We start from the raw sequence: 15,778 nt of genomic DNA, 5'->3' as shown, positions 1-15,778 counted from the left end.
TTTTTTTTTTTTTTTTTTTTTTTTTTTTTTTGAGACAGAGTCTCGCTTTGTTGCCCAGGCTAGAGTGAGTGCCGTGGCGTCAGCCTAGCTCACAGCAACCTCAAACTCCTGGGCTCAAGTGATCCTTCTGCCTCAGCCTCCCGGGTAGCTGGGACTACAGGCATGCGCCACCATGCCCGGCTAATTTTTTATATATATATATCAGTTGGCCAATTAATTTCTTTCTATTTATAGTAGAGATGGGGTCTCGCTCTTGCTCAGGCTGGTTTTGAACTCCTGACCTTGAGCAATCCGCCCGCCTCGGCCTCCCAAGAGCTAGGATTACAGGCGGGGAGCCACAGCGCCCGGCCGCAGCCATCGTTTTAAACACTATGCTATTACTTAGGTAAATTTTAATATAAGGATCTCTTTAAAGCACCAAGGAACTTTCTATTTAAAGGGTCCCGTGGCGAATCATTCCGTACTGCACATTAGTGTCTGTGTCAGTCTAGATTTCCAGTCCTGGCTCTGGCTGTGTGGCTAGGTTAGCAGTATGGTGTTGCACAAGTCACTTCACCTCTGCTTGTTCAGCAGTGAAGCAGGAGCGGCAGTTTGGATAGTGCTGGAATGTTGCTAAGCTGCGCCAGAATCCTCTCCAACCTTGAGATTCCGCTTGGGTGGCTCCAAAGCAGGCCTCCTGCCACATTTGGGAACTTTCCAGAGCAGGTGATCTCTAAGGCCTCTTTCAACTCTGAAATTCTTATTTATATTATATACTGGGTTTGTTAAATTAAGGTCCAGCTGTATTGGGAATCAGTTCTGTCCTTCCCTGCCACATCCATGTGACTTGGGAATTCACCCTGTCCCCAATACAGGACATCTTTATCTAAAATCACCAGTAGTTTTCTAAGAAAACAGCTTTATTTACTTTCACCAAAGCATTTTCCACCCCGGTGTCACCTTGACCTTTCCCAAGGTAGCTCTGTTCCCTCTCTTAGAGACTCAATCCCACCCTGACCAGCCCTTTCCCAGGCCCCCTTCCCTGCCATCCTCCATCTTCATGTCCCCAAACGTCCTCGCCTCAGACTCCTCAGACACTGGTTGGCCTCCTGGCTGGAGGACGCTGGCATCTTGAAGATGATGGCCCAGAACCTGCCAACTGTCCAGGAGGCAGCTGAAGAGGAGGGAATGGATGCCGTAGAAACCAGGAGCAACACCTTCCTCCCATCCAAAAGAGGTCTCAGGGAGGAAGAAAAGAATCTTCAGAGGCAGAGAAAGGGAAGGAACTCTGAATACTAACCCAACTCACCTCATCTCAGGGACAGTCCACTTCGGCCTGAGCCCAAAGGGGGAAACACTGGCTGCTTCTCTGGTCCCCCTAGAGATACAGTTTAAGACCAAACACTGCGGCTGAGAAGGCTCAGAGCCATCAGTACTCTGCACTGGGGGGCTTCAGGCCCACCCCGTGTAACAGCTCTGCCAGCCTCATCCCGGGCCCTCACGTGCCCCTCCTTCAAGCTAAGCCAGCTCCGTGTCCCCACAGCTGCCCCCCAGGGATGAGGCTAGCTGCTGGCTCCCTAGGAGAACCAGCCACCTGAGGTCTCCTCTGTATGCACCCAGTCTCCTCAGATATTTCTCTTACCTCCCAGGGTTCCCTTCCTAGTGCAGCCTCACCTGTCCCCTCCTCTCCTCTCTGAAGGCTCCAGTGATGTCTAGAGCAAGAGAGGTAAAGGCTACTTTCTTCTTCCTAGCCCAACTGCAATGGGCCTGAGAGAAGGAATCCTTGTCCTTTGCTGGTCCCTCAGCCCCTGGAATGACATTCCCAGGACAAGGAGCATAAGGGCCTGAAGGTATGTGGAGCTAAATGGACTTGGAATATGTGGGCTGCAAGACCAGACTAGTGAGTTCTTAATGTAGGTCAGTTCCTGGTTCTCTGGGTTACCTCAGTGTATATGCCTCAGACACTGGGTAGAGGAAGGAGGAGAAAGGGCATTACTAGGACCTGGGGCCATTACAATAGGAGGGAAAAACCCCAAATCCCAAGCAGGGCCGGATCAGAGTGGCCCCAAGCATTTGTTTCTACTGGTTGATCTGCAGGGCTGAGGCCTAGGGAGGGTAGCAGATGAAGTCAGTAGCTGGGGTGGAGGGTGGAGGGCTGGGGCAGATTTAAGGCCAGTAAGGTGAGACCCAGGTTGTCTGGAAGTACTTTAGGAGTCCTGAGGATGGAGTGGGGCATGAGGGACCACCAGAGAACACGGAAGAAGCAAGGCAAGGACAGTCATGGAGGAGAAAAATGAGGAACAGTCATTTATATCCCATGCATTGTGTCAAATGCTTTCTCTCACTAACTCACTTAATTCTCACGATTCTGAGGTATGAATCCATGTCCCATGGCCACCAGTGCCTAGAAAAGCCCATGTTACAAAGCCAGGAACTGATGTTGAGAGATTAAGAGTCTTTCCCAGGCCGGGAGTGGTGGCTCATGCCTGTAAACCTAGCACGCAGGGAGGCCGAGGCGGGTGGATTGCTCAAGGTCAGGAGTTCAAAACCAGCCTGAGCAAGAGTGAGACCCTGTCTCTACTAAAAATAGAAAGAAATTAATTGGCCAACTAAAAATATATAGAACAAAAAAATTAGCTGGGCATGGTGGCACATGCCTGTAGTCCCAGCTACTCGGGAGGCTGAGGCAGGAGGATCGCTTCAGTCCAGGAGTTTGAGGTTGCTGTGAGCTAGGCTGACGCCACAGCACTCTAGCCCAGGCAACAGAGTGAGACTCTGTCTCAAGAAAAAAAGTCTTTCCTGGAGTTGTGGCTACTGGTGGTGGAGCTAGGTCTTGCTCATGTGTCTGCATTCACGAGCAGAATTCCTCCTCCATGTTATTCTGCTCAGTCTCACTCCTACTGTCAGCCTCTTCGGACCTCCAATTTCCTGGAGGGAGGGAAAAGACCTGAGTGAGTCTGCCCATATCCCCTGGACATGTGTCGGGTCAGGGGCTGAGGGGTAGCTACTGTGTGAGGCTGGGCCCAGATGAAGAGCTGACCAAAAGTAAAATGTCTATGTTCCTCCATGGGTTCCTTTCCTCTCTGCTCCTCGGCCCTAACCCCACAGCGCCAGACAGGCCAGGAAGTTCCAGGAGACTGTTCTTGAGCACCTCACTCTACTGCTGCTAACAACTAATTTCCCACAGTAAATCCCTGCTGAGAACTACGGTCACAGGCCCTACTAAGTGCTGGGCTGAAGAATGGTCCTCACCCTCAAGCAGGAAGCATTTAGTTCACAGGCTGGAAAGCCAGGCCTCCCCAACTGGAGAGCTTGTGAAACACTGGACTGACTTGGGTGAGGCCAGGGCAGCCTTGCCCAGCTCCAGCCCCACTCAGAACTACACCTGAGTGTGGGCACTGGAACTGAGACCAAGCTGGAGGCCAGGCAGGAACTGTAGCCTGAGATTTTTGTGGCTAGAAAGGACCTACCTAATTGAGGTGCAGGGAAGTGAACGACCTGCCTGAGACTACACGGCTAGATAGTGGCACAGCTGTTGAGGACCGAGCCTTAGGGCTCCTTTTTCTACAAGTCCTGGGCTATTTTCTCTTGGCTGCCTCCTCAGGAGGCTGAGGAAAGCTCCTCCCACTCCCAGAGGAAATAGGTTTGTGCCTATCTGGACAGAACACAGGTTACACTTAAAAAAGGAGGGTTGTGCATGCTTTGAGTTCCAGCACCCACAATTCAGAACCCAGGTGGTGGTGACTAGTCTATACCTGCTTGACTCTGGAATTCTTGGATTCTCACAGCCACTGGTTCCCTTGACTCAGTCACACACCTTTACCAGCCCTACTGAATGGGATTTAGGAACTGCATTGCACTAGGAAGTCAGCGCCTACTTGCTGAACTCAGCTGCTTCTCTGCTCATTGAGTACCTGGACAAATCCTCCTTATCCTTACGAATCTACCTGCCCACTGAAGACGGGGGATACACTCCCTTCCCTGAGAGGACCTGAGTCCTAAGTGTCTTTTTGCCCTTACCAACTGAAAAGAATTGAAGATGTTTATAAAGAGGAACCATCAGACTCTCACAAGCATTTACCATCACTAAGTAAGTTCCCAAGAGGAACAGAGTGACCCATTTGGCTGGGCAAAGCAAGTGTGAACATCTTGAGAAATTTGAGCTCCTCATGCCCTTTCAGTCCTGCTCAGGTTCCAAGTTAGCGTTCTTTTCTGGTCTCCTTCCCTGGACTCAAGTTCTCGACAACTGGGGGCAGAGGGTTTGAAGAACGCTGCTGACCTGATTCCTGCCCCTTCCAGGCCTGTGTAGGGTTATCTGGACTCCTTCCTGCTCTGTAGAAGTATTCCCTCCCAGTTAGTCCAGGGGACAAACTATGCCTAAGGGGCAAGAAATTCCTCAGCCACCTACGAGATATGCCTGACATGCCCCTTGAAGAGTAGAGACACAGTAAATGCAAGGGAGTGCGCCAGCTGCTTACAGTGTCGTGTCCTGAGTCCAGCGCAGCCCAGCCCAGCCAAGTGCTGCTGGCTTGCATTTGCCAGTGCTCGGACAGTCCCACTATCCGGGATTGAACTCTGGGTTAAGAAGGCCACATGTGGAGACAGGAGAGAAGGTAAAAAAAAAAAAAAAGGACTAAAAGAAGAAAGGAAAGTTCAACTGAACAGAAACAGATCAAAAGTACAGCCAAAATCTCAGTTAGCCTTTTTTCCATTCTCCTTTATTCCATAAACACCTAGTTACAAGTCGCACAAATCAAAAATTAAACGCAGAGAAAGGTGTAGGGAGGATTTCTGTGATGTGTGTGTGGGTGGGGGCTGCAGGGGAGAGGGAGTTGGGAACCGGTCGGCTCCCTCCACAGCCCTGCACAGGGCTATGGCCCCTCAGTGGGGGCTCTGAGGAAGAGGTGGGCAAAGATCTGGGGTAGCTGAGGGATGGAGAAGGCCCCTGAACCCAGAGCTCACCCCAAAGGCCCTTCAATGCATGGCAGGGTAGAATGGGGAAGGTGAAGAGGTTCAGAGATGGAGCAGCAAAATGGAAAATCAAGTTAGTGGACACAGGAGAAGTGGAGTCAGCATGGTGAGGGGATTAAAGGAGAAAGTAGGTAGAGGGGGCAGTGAAAGATTCTCCCTGAGACCCCCAGGGAGAGGTGGGGGCCAGCTGGCCTGTTAATTTAATATTAAATTGGGGGTGGGAGTTGGAGAGGAAAAAATTATTTCAGGGGATGATCTCTCAGCCTCTCCGCCTGTACCTGGAGGGGGAAGAGAGATGAACACAGGTCACAGGAAGAAAACATAAAAAGCCAGGAGTAGGGTATTAATCTCCACCCCAGTAAAAACACTGTCTCTTTCCACCCCAACTAAGACTGCTGCTGTCAAGGTAGTACCTGCTGGGACCTGGACTGCCTCTGCCTCCTGGCAGAGGAATGTGCACAGGTACACCCCGGAAGCCCTCCTTCCATTCCTCCCCTCAAATACTTACAAGAGGGGCTTCAGGCCAAGGGCCTTCACCAGTCATAGCGGCGGGACTGTCGGGAGGGGGAGTCCTCGGGTCCCTGTATGGCCAGGCGGGGAGGCCCCTCAGCCCTTCGTCCCCCACTCCCTGACGCCTCATGCCGTCGAAATTCCAGAGGGCGCTGCTGTCGGAATCTGGATGTCTCCCTCCGCCACTCATCATCGAATGCTGCAGCCTCACCTGAAGAGAACACAAACAGCAGGTGTGACGCCTCTGTGTGGCCTGGCTTCTGGAGGCAGATGTATGAGTGAGCCACGGTCTTCTCAGACCAAAAATGAGCAAGGGCTGAGATGTGTGTGTGGGAATGTGGGAGGAAGGAAGGCAACTTCATTTAGCTCTTTTGGCTTCAACATGGTCCCCAGATGCCACTGGCAGGCCTAGGGCATGACTACTGGAGAAAGAAATCAGGATGGGAAAATTAAATGTGAAAATTACTTAGTTAAGATTTATAACCCTATGTACACAATAGGTAGTTAATAAATATCTGCTGAGTTGGAAAAAAATGAAATAAAGGGAGAAGAAACAAAATTGGTCTAGACAGAGAAGGGTAGAATACTATTAATATCAATAATTGACTTCAGGGACAAAGTGTGCCCTTCCCTGGTGAGGGCGCTGCCAGCAGCTGACTCAGCCCCAAGCTGACAACAGGCTCCAAGTGAGGATGGAGTACAGGGCTCCCGTAACTTTGCCCAAGAAGTATCTATGGGGGTAGAGGTATCTCCTAGCTCACAGGAACTGGACTAGAGGCTGCTGGCCAAGAAGCAGGAAGGCAGGCTCACTCTCGTCCAGGTTAATGTAGTCCTGCCGCTCCTCCTGATCCCCTGTGCGGTGGTTTCGGGAGCGCTGGAGAATGTGAGCCCTGTCCCGGATGTGATGCCCGATGGACATCTGCTCTAGTCCACTGTCTGAATCCCGAACAGTCCTCCGAGTCTCCCGGATCTAGGATGAGGCAGTACGTGACACACTCAGCCGCCCCTTCCAGAGCCCTGGCTGTCACCATCCCAGGATAAACTCATCCCCCACAACCACAACCCAATCCTGAATAAAGTAGCCAGGGTTGCTGTGGTTGCCACTCAATCCTGCCTTCTTTGGGACAGGAGAGATTGCCCACTCACCCCGCCTGGTGCTGAGCGCATCTCTGATGTCTCTTGGTAGACCTTGGGGGCACCATCACCCGTATTGGAGTAGGAGATGACAGTGGAGGATGAGAACGTCTGGCAATTGCCTCCGGCTGTCATGTGTTCCTGAGGAAAGGGTAAAAAGGGTAGGAGGCATCCCCTCTGGAGAAGGGATTTCACCCTTCAGCTGCCTGTTCTTGTCCAGATCTTTCTCACAAAATGTGAGCACTGAGAAAATATCAGGACTCATTTACCCGCAAAATTCCTCTAACTCCAACAACAAATAAGACAGACCTACTAGAGAGAGCCTTAACTGCATGCTTAATAGGACTGCTGCTGCTGCTTCACATCCGGGCACGATAGCAGAGACAGAGTCCCAGTGCTCTCTGGCTTCAACTACTCTCTGCAGCTGGAACCTTTCGCTAGCACACTCCTGCCTCAGAGGACTCAACGTGTTGTCAGCCATCACTGAGAACAAGGCCGGGGAAGGGTATGGGGCAAGAGTCTCACCATGTTCCCAATCATGTCGTTCATCATCCCAAACATGTCCATAAAGCCACCCGACTGGAGGAAAGAGATGGAAAACAGAGGCAAGAAAGCAAAGTCAGTACTCAGATGATCTTGTTTAAGGTACCCACTAGCCACATGGCTACACATTCCTTTTCTCTTCTTCTTTCATGTCTAGCAAGTGCTCTTCCTCATTCTCCATTAACAAGGCCAGCACACTTCCCCGAGTAAACAGCCGACCTCTTTCTCAGTCTCTATGCTTGCTCTGATCCAATTTTCCTTCTCCTGACTGCTGTATCCCCCACTGGTTTGCTTTAGGAAGCGAACCCAAGTTAATGAATTCTAACTTCCAAAGAGGTAGGGCATTAAATTGTTAAAGTCTACTAAAAAACATCTCTAGTTGTCCCTCTCAAAAGACCAAACTTTGTAAGACAACTACATCTTCCTAAGAGGTATGAACTTCTAAGAGTACAGGAGTTTAACTCACGGGACTCATGGCCCCCAACAGGCTCACAGCTTTGTGAATGCCATAAAAATAGAAGATTCTGGGGTTACCCAAGAGGCTATGCCATAAAGGTACATTTGGAGGTACAACGTCTAAGGGTATAGAGTGTATCTGAGATGGAAAGACTCACCATTCCCAGCATCCCGAAGGGGGAGACAGCCCCAGCCTACAGGAACACATAAGGAACAGAAATTAGAGACACCACATCCTATCTCCTTACAATCCCAAACCAGGACCATGGCCTCAAATTTTTTTCCATCCTCTAAAAAGGGGGTCACGAAGCCCTTTTTCTAGACACCTTCCCCTACTCCTAGACCATTTCATTTGCTAAGTTGGCTGTCATGCAAGAAAAATAAAATGCTTTACCATCCACCCTCCAATCTCTCTTTAGGTCTCAGATATGTTTCAGCACCATTACCTGCATCCTGCGGCTGGCAGGCCTGGTCCCTGGCATGTTGCCATCTGTGATGCTGAGGAAGGGGCTATATCCAAAGCCACCTGACAACATACGGCTCATTTGCTGCCGGTGAATAGCAAATGGGTCCCTGTGGAGTGAGCATACAGTATGGATGGCAGAAGGGCCAAGCTCCTGATCCCCATCCCGGAAAAATAAAAACAGCAACAGTGGTACACATGCCTATTTCCCTCTAAGTCAGAGCTAGAGCTGGGTATCCGGCCAGTTCCAAGCATTCCCAGCAATGGGAACCCAGATGTATGTATGAACTTCTCAGAGAGACCTGGAGTGGGGTGGGATGAGTGCTCTAGGGCGGGAGGGGGAGGGAATACTCACATCAGGAACATGGGATCCTCAGGCTCCATGTCCCTCATGAAGCGGAACATCCTGATCTTAGCTCCAGGGGGCTCCACACTGGAAAGATGTGGAGGCTCAGATACTTGGAGGCGGCCAGGCTTTTTGCACACCCACTCAGTGTCAGGACTCTAGGAGCACTGTCCTTTCCAGGTACTGTAAGTGACCCCCTAAACTCCAGGGAGATACTTCTCCAGGTGTTCCACACAACCCTCTATGGAGAGAAGAGCTCTTCAAACCAATTAGGGCCGTGGAAAATTTTTCCAAGCCTCTCAGGGTTTTGCCTCCTCCACTCAGAGGCATCCTCTTCCAAAGCCCTGGCCAAGAGCACACTCCTCCTCCTTCCCCGACGCCACCGTTCTAGATGAGAACCCCAGTGCCGGCCCTCTGCCCCATTAATGACCCCAGCCACTCCGCCCCCTCTACACGCCCAGACGCCCCAGGCCTCCCCGAGGCCGGCCTCACCATGCCGACTCCGCCGGTCGGCGGCTCCTCCAGCTCCCGCCTTCCCGCCGGCGAGAGGAGGGGCAGGCCCGACTCTCTCCGCTCCCCGCATCCCAGGCTCCCAGACCCTGCAGCCCCGCGGGCCCGCTCCCGCCCCGGGCTGCCCGCTCTGCTCGAGCCTCACCGGTCCCCGATACGGGCTCAGCGGCCCATCCGGCCGGTTTCGCTTCTCAGTGCGCTGCAGGGTCAGGGTCGCGGCCCCAGACGCGGGGATTGGCCTGGGCTTGAGCTCCTCGACCTGCCGGACCGCCTCCTCCCACAGCTGCCACCACCGTACCCCGCCTCGGCCCGCGGAGCCGAACCTCGGCCAGGCCCGGCCGGAAGTGACGTCACGACGGGCCGCCCGCTCCGGGGCTGGGCCGCAGGAGCCCCGCCCACTGGCGTGGGTGGGGAGGAGGTTGGGGCTGCGTCCCCGGGACTGTGGGGTGTTGGGGGCTGGGCGCAGGGGAGCGGAGCCTCTGGGGACGAGTGTAGGGCAGGCCCCCTAATAACCTGGTTTCGGCTGCTGTGGACAGGAAGAAGTTTCCTGTAAGGGTGGGGAAGAGGAGGACAGGCATCCATCCACTCTTTGGGAGGGACAGGGTGGAGCGGGGTAGGTGAGGGGGTCGGGCGGTGGGCGGTGCAGCGCGGCCCTCCGGAGAAACGGGAGGGCAGGACGAGGGGCAGATACCCTTGGGGGAGGGGCGGGCTCTCAGTGGCGACGAGCTGGGGCGGAGCCCTGCGGGGAGCTTTAAGCAGATTTTCTACTGGAGAAGCGTCTTGCCGGCGAGGGAGGAAGGGCAGTATTTTGCGGGGGAGGCGCTTAGGCCTGGCCCTCTGGGAGGAGGAGCGTTCCTGGCAGGGCGGAGTTCTCGGAGTGACGTAGAGGAGGAGGTGACAACTCGCCAGCCCAGGTCCAGTTCGGGCTTTGAAAAGTCGGACTAGGGCGAAGAGAATTCGGGTTGGCAAGGCTGGCCGCCAGGTGGCGCTCCTCGGCCAGGCTGGAACTAGAGCCCCTTGGGGACTGGTGCTGGAGAGGCTCCTGGACCCCTCCGTTACCCATCTGTAAAGGGTGGGGTTGGGGAAAGGTTAGAGTTCAGAAATCTTTTAGTTCAGTACCAGTCTCCCCTTTCTTTTCTCTAACTTGTGTTCTTTTCTTGTGTTCTCAAGAGCTCTCAATCCTGCCGATCTTTCTTGCCTCTAGTCAGGGAGGTAGGTCAAGGGTCTAAAGTTTGGGGGAAGAGAGGGGTGGAGAGCTCAATTAACCAGGATCACCCAGGGGCGGAGCTAAAAACAGGGCCCGGGAGTCCTGACTCCAAGGCCAGAGCCAAACACTTTGACATACTAAATGCCTTGCATAAAATCTGACTCTGCTGGAGAGAAGGACCTTCCCCCTTGGAGTCAGTGGATTTGGACTATCTAGGATGGACTTTAAACCAGCCTTATTCAAACTCCAGCCCTCCCTGGTTCTTTGCTATGGCTATTAGCCATATTAGTGCTCTGTGGAGCCTGAGCAATGAGAAAGATTTGTTCCCAATACTTCCCTGGGGCAGAAGGAAGAGGGGGTCCCTGGTGAGTCAGGAAAAGGTGCTGGGTGGGAGCAGGGCTTCTCAGCTTTCTTTGGATATAATCGTAATTGAAGAGGAAAAAACAATAATGGAGACGGGGGTGGGGGACAGAGGCAGATAAAATTAAGATATAAGCTGGCAGATTGGCAGAGTCAAAGGAAAACAGAATACTAGAAAATTTGGGGGCCCGGCATGGTGACTCAAGCCTGTTATCCTAGCACTCTGGGAGGCCGAGGCAGGGGGATCATTTGAGCTCAGGAGTTGGAGACTAGCCTGTGCAAGAGCAAGACCCTATCTCTACTAAAAATAGAAAGAAATTAATTGGACACCTAAAAATATATAGAAAAAATTAGCCAGGCATGGTGGCGCATGCCTGTAGTCCCAGCTACTCGGGAGGCTGAGGCAGAAGGATCGCTTAAGCCCAGGAGTTTGAGGTTGCTGTGAGGTAGGCTGACACCACGGCCCTCTAGCCTGGGCAACAGAGTGAGACTCTGTCTCAAAAAGAAAAGAAAAGAAAATTTGGTTTTCATTGTTGTTTCTGGGGAGGAGACTTAGTAAAATCCTGGACATCCCAACATGTAGCTGCCCCTTTTCCTCTTGCCCCAAATGAAAGCAATTTGACATGTGATCAAGAGTTACCCCAGTGAGGGTTCTGTGGCCCAGACTTAAGAGATCCTATTCAATATTCTTTGTCCTCTCCTCCTTCCAAAGCAAGTTCTTCATTGTTCAGCCAATCAATAAACATCTAATGAGGCCTAGCACTGTCCAAGGTACATGGTACTAAGCATAAATACCAAAAAAAAGACACAGTCCCTGACAATTTGAAGTGTACAATCTCCTAGCTTCCCTTTTCTTTCTTTTTTTTTTTTTTTTTTTTTTTTTTTATTTTTCCCAGGAAAAGGCAGTGAGATTTTTTTTTTTTTGAGACAGCGTCTCACTTTGTTGTCCAGGCTAGAGTGAGTGCCGTGGCGTCAGCCTAGCTCACAGCAACCTCAAACTCCCAGGCTCAAGGGATCCTCCTGCCTCAGCCTCCCGAGTAGCTGGGACTACAGGCATGCGCCACCTTGCCTGGCTAATTCTTTCTCTATATATCAGTTGATCAATTAATTTCTTTCTATTTATGGTAGAGATGGGGTCTCACTCTTGCTCAGGCTGGTTTCCAACTCCTGACCTCGCCCTTTTCTTTTTGATTACCTGTTATCCTTCCTCTACCTACAGCTTTTAGGTGCTTAGGGCCCTTTCTCTAATATCAATCGTTTTTACCTTTCCATGATTTTAAATCAATGTATTACCTCTCCTAGGAATATTTGCAAATTACAACTTAGCCTCTAAGAGACAAGGCTCAAAGCCGGGTTTTTTCTCAGGTAAAAAGAAATTCTTGGCCGGGCCCAGTGGCTCACACCTGTAATGCTAGCACTCTGGGAGGCCGGGCAGATTGCTCGAGGTCAAGAGTTCAAAACCAGCCTGAGCAAGAGTGAGACCCCCATCTCTACTATAAATAGAAAGAAATTAATTGGCCAACTAATATATATAGAAAAAATTAGCCAGGCAAGGTGGCGCATGCCTGTAGTCTACTCGGGAGGCTGAGGCAACAGGATCGCTTGAGCCCAGGAGTTTGAGGTTGCTGTGAACTAGGCTGATGCCACAGCACTCACTCTAGCCTGGGCAACAAAGTGAGATTCTGTCTAAAAAAAAAAGGGGGAAGAAAGGGAGGGGAAGGAGGGAGGGAGGGAGGGAGGGAGGAAGGAAGGAAAGAAGGAAGGAAGGAAGGAAGGAAGGAAGGAAGGAAGGAAGGAAGGAAGGAAGGAAGGAAGGAAGGAAGGAAGGAAGGAAGGAAGGAAGGAAGGAATTAGCCAGACAACTAACAATGAAAAACGTATAGAAAAAATTAGCTGGGCATGGTGGTACGTGCCTGTAGTCCCAGCTACTCCGGAGGCTGAGGCAGAAGGATCGCTTCAGCCCAAGACTTTGAGGTTGCTGTGAGCTAGGCTAATGTCACAGCACTCTAGCCTGGGCAACAGAGCCAGAGTCTGTCTCAGAAAAAAAAAAAAAAAGAAATTCTTGAACAGGTAAGGTTGGAGGAGGAGATGCAAGAACTCATTTTCAGAGTCCCTGGAAAGATACCATACAGGCAACTGTCTACTCCAGGAAATTGAAGGGATATAATTTAACGAGTAACCAGAGTTTGTGTCTGTATTCTTTCTCATTACCCCTCTTCCCTTTTCCTTTCTTTCCCTTCCCCTCCCTCCTTTTCTCTCTCTCTTTCATTTCTGTCCAATGAACTGTGATGAACAGGAATTCCTGCCACTGGAGTGTCCCATAGATGATAAGATGGAGGAGAGAGAACAGGCCCTGCCTGGGGTTAGAGGCTTAACACAAGGAAGATAAGGATTATTGGGAAGGAAGAAAAAAAAGTGGTTCCTACATTCACTGCTTTACTGGTGGAGTCAAAGCGAGGAAATCTTTGAGTGGGTATAGCTGGGCCAGAAAAGGGGCCCTCTTCAGATGAGAAGTCACACATCTGGAGCAATCTCAGGGTGGTTGGATATTTGAACATAGTGAGGGTAGAGCAATAATGTTGTGGGAGTTAGGGGGAGATTGGATTTCCTGCTTGAGCCAAAGTGAGTGTGGCTGTGTGTATGTATATGTGCATGTGTGTAGGAGGAGGGAGATGAACCCTAAAAATTAAGGTGGTCCAGGTAGAGAAAGTGGACACCAGCTGAAAGTGAGATTGAAAGGTGACTCAGGAGCATCTTTTTAAAGTCAGCTTTCAGTTTTTTTATCCACATTCCTTTAACAAATATTTACTGAATGCCTACTATGTGTCAGGTACCGTTCATGGCTCTGGAGATACAGTGATGATATAAAGAAAAAGCAAAGAAGAAGGGGGATAGAGGGACAGGCAGCTGGGTGGTGGTTGCTTTGTATATAGATGACTAGGGAAGGCCTCACTGATGAGGTGACATTTAAACAGAGACCTGAACAAGGTGAGGGGAATAGCTGGGGTGAGAGGCTAAAGAAACAGCAATGCAAAGGCCCAGAGGCAAAAGTATGCTTTGCATGTTGGAGGAACAACAAAGAAGCCAAGGCCTGCAGACTGGTGTGACCAAAGGAAAGAACAGTAGTGAGTGATGAGGTCACAGAGGAGGAAGGAAGCCAGGTCATGTGGGACTTTGTAAAACCTACAAAAGAATTGTAAGATACTGGGCTATAAGAACAATAGATTCAAGAATCACTCTGGCTGTTGTATGGAGGGTAGAGTGGGGGGTGAGGGGGAACAGAACCAGAAAGACCTATTAGCATGCCATTGCCGTAAGCCAGACATGATGGTGGCTGAGAGCAAGTTAGAAGCAATAATGGCAAGTGGTCATAGTCTAGATATATGTTGAAGATGGAGCTCACAGAATCTGCTGATGGATGGATGCAGTATGGGGGGGGGCTGGGCATGGTGGGTCACGCCTGTAATCCTAGCACTCTGGGAGGCCGAGGCAGGAGGATCAGCTCAAGGTCAGGAGTCAGGAGTTCAAAACCAGCTTGAGCAAGAGTGAGACCCCGTCTCTACTATAAATAGAAAGAAATTAATTGGTCAACCAAAAATATATAGAAAAAATTAGCTGGGCATGGTGGCACATGCCTGTAGTCCCAGCTACTTGGGAGGCTGAGGCAGGAGGATGGCTTGAGTCCAGGAGTTTGAGGTTGCTGTGAGCTAGGGTGATGCCATGACACTCTAGCCCGGGGAACAGAGTGAGACTCTGTCCAAAAAAAAAAAGAGAGAGAGAGAGAGAGGAGTCAAGGATGCATCCAAGGTTTTGGGCCTGGGCAACTGAATGAGAATAAATGACCATTTTGTTTGCCACACTACCAAGTACTAGACTGAGTATGTACAAATTGTTTGAGAATATGTTAAAAAAAATTGTGACTGATTGGAAAATCCTGACCATGTGACTGCACAGGTTAACTAACAGGCCTATCTTGAATCTAGTCACCTTAGAAGAGGAGATGTGGAAGGAAGAGATATGGACAACAGGAATAAGTGACTTCCACACCTAGTTGGACCATAGATACTAGATGTTAGACTGCCTTCGGTAGATATTCTAAAGCTAATGGTTGGCACTAGCATTGGAGTTTCAAATTGTCCTTTAATCATTTCAAAAAGACATTCCATGGCCAGGCATGGTGGCTCACACCTACAATCCTAGCACCCTGGGAGGCTGAGGTGGGAGGATTGCTTGAGTCCAGGAGTTCAAGACCAGTCTGAGCAAAAGCAAGACCCCGTCTCCACTAAATATAGAAAAAATGAGTAGGGTGTGCTGGCACAGGCCTATAGTCTCAGCTACTCAGGAGGCTGAGGCAGGAGGATCCCTTGAGTCGAGGAGTTTGAGGTTGCTGTGAGCTATGATGATGCCACTGCACTCTAGCCTAGGTGACGGAACAAGACTCTATCACAAAAAAGAAAGACATCCCCAAGGAGGCAGTATGTCCTGTCATTAACATGGCCATTGAGAATTGAAGTTTGTGCTAACCATGTGGTAGATCACATCAATACACATCCATTGAGCACCTGCTATGTGCCAGGCATAGAGATAGGTGTTGGGAATAAAAAGACAAGACAGACATGTTCTCTGACCAAGAAGGTTTAGGCCGGGCGCTGTGGCTCACGCCTGTAATCCTAGCTCTTGGGAGGCCGAGGCGGGCGGATTGCTCAAGGTCAGGAGTTCAAAACCAGCCTGAGCAAGAGCGAGACCCCGTCTCTACTATAAATAGAAAGAAATTAATTGGCCAACTGATATATATATAAAAAATTAGCCGGGCATGGTGGCACATGCCTGTAGTCCCAGCTACTCGGGAGGCTGAGGCAGGAGGATCCCTTGAGCCCAGGAGTTTGAGGTTGCTGTGAGCTAGGCTGACGCCACGGCACTCACTCTAGCCTGGACAACAAAGTGAGACTCTGTCTCAAAAAAAAAAAAAAAAAAAAAAAAAAAAAAAAAAAAAAAAAAAAGAAGGTTTACAGCCTACTGAGGATGACCAACATGGAATCAATTTTAATCTTGTAATGAAGTCTACACTAGAAATATATATACTAAAAGGGCAAAAGTTGCTGGGTGTGTGGCTCATGAGTATAATCCCAGTACTTTAGGAAGGTTAGGCAGGAGGATCTCTTGAGGCCAAGAGTTTAAGACCATCCTGGGCAATGTAGCAAGGCCTCATCTCTACAAAAAATTAAAAAATTAGCCAGGTTTGGTGGTTTCTGCCAATAGTCCCAGCTACTCAGCAGGCTGAGTCAGGAGGATCGCTTGA

General features: G+C 50.4%; 1 protein-coding gene and 1 long non-coding RNA gene across 3 annotated transcripts; one reads left to right on the top strand and one right to left on the bottom strand.

Moving 5' to 3' along the window:
* Positions 1-338: 338 nt before the first annotated feature.
* On the top strand, positions 339-8,249 carry LOC105869024 (uncharacterized). The gene is made up of 3 exons (XR_012921488.1): positions 339-705; positions 1,731-5,693; positions 8,013-8,249. It is a non-coding gene; the product is annotated as an uncharacterized LOC105869024 (long non-coding RNA).
* MLF2 (myeloid leukemia factor 2) lies at positions 4,676-9,283 on the bottom strand. Of its 2 annotated transcripts, none has more exons than XM_076007723.1 (9): positions 9,058-9,283; positions 8,412-8,489; positions 8,040-8,166; positions 7,752-7,787; positions 7,120-7,173; positions 6,607-6,771; positions 6,271-6,430; positions 5,459-5,671; positions 4,676-5,228 (listed from the first exon to the last, which is right to left on the bottom strand). In XM_076007723.1, exons 2-8 carry the CDS (start codon positions 8,459-8,461, stop codon positions 5,484-5,486), a joined length of 780 nt encoding a protein of 259 aa, XP_075863838.1. In that variant the 5' UTR covers positions 8,462-8,489; positions 9,058-9,283; the 3' UTR covers positions 4,676-5,228; positions 5,459-5,483. The 2 variants fall into 2 exon arrangements, with proteins under 2 accessions (XP_075863838.1, XP_012615962.1); XM_012760508.3 differs by having other exon boundaries at positions 6,607-6,735; positions 9,058-9,282.
* Between the last annotated feature and the right edge of the window lie 6,495 nt (positions 9,284-15,778).

Source organism: Microcebus murinus, chromosome 10 (assembly GCF_040939455.1).
Source record: "Microcebus murinus isolate Inina chromosome 10, M.murinus_Inina_mat1.0, whole genome shotgun sequence".
NCBI lineage: Eukaryota > Metazoa > Chordata > Mammalia > Primates > Cheirogaleidae > Microcebus > Microcebus murinus.
Note: the sequence above shows the minus strand (reverse complement) of the source record. Positions and strands in the feature narration are given on the sequence as shown.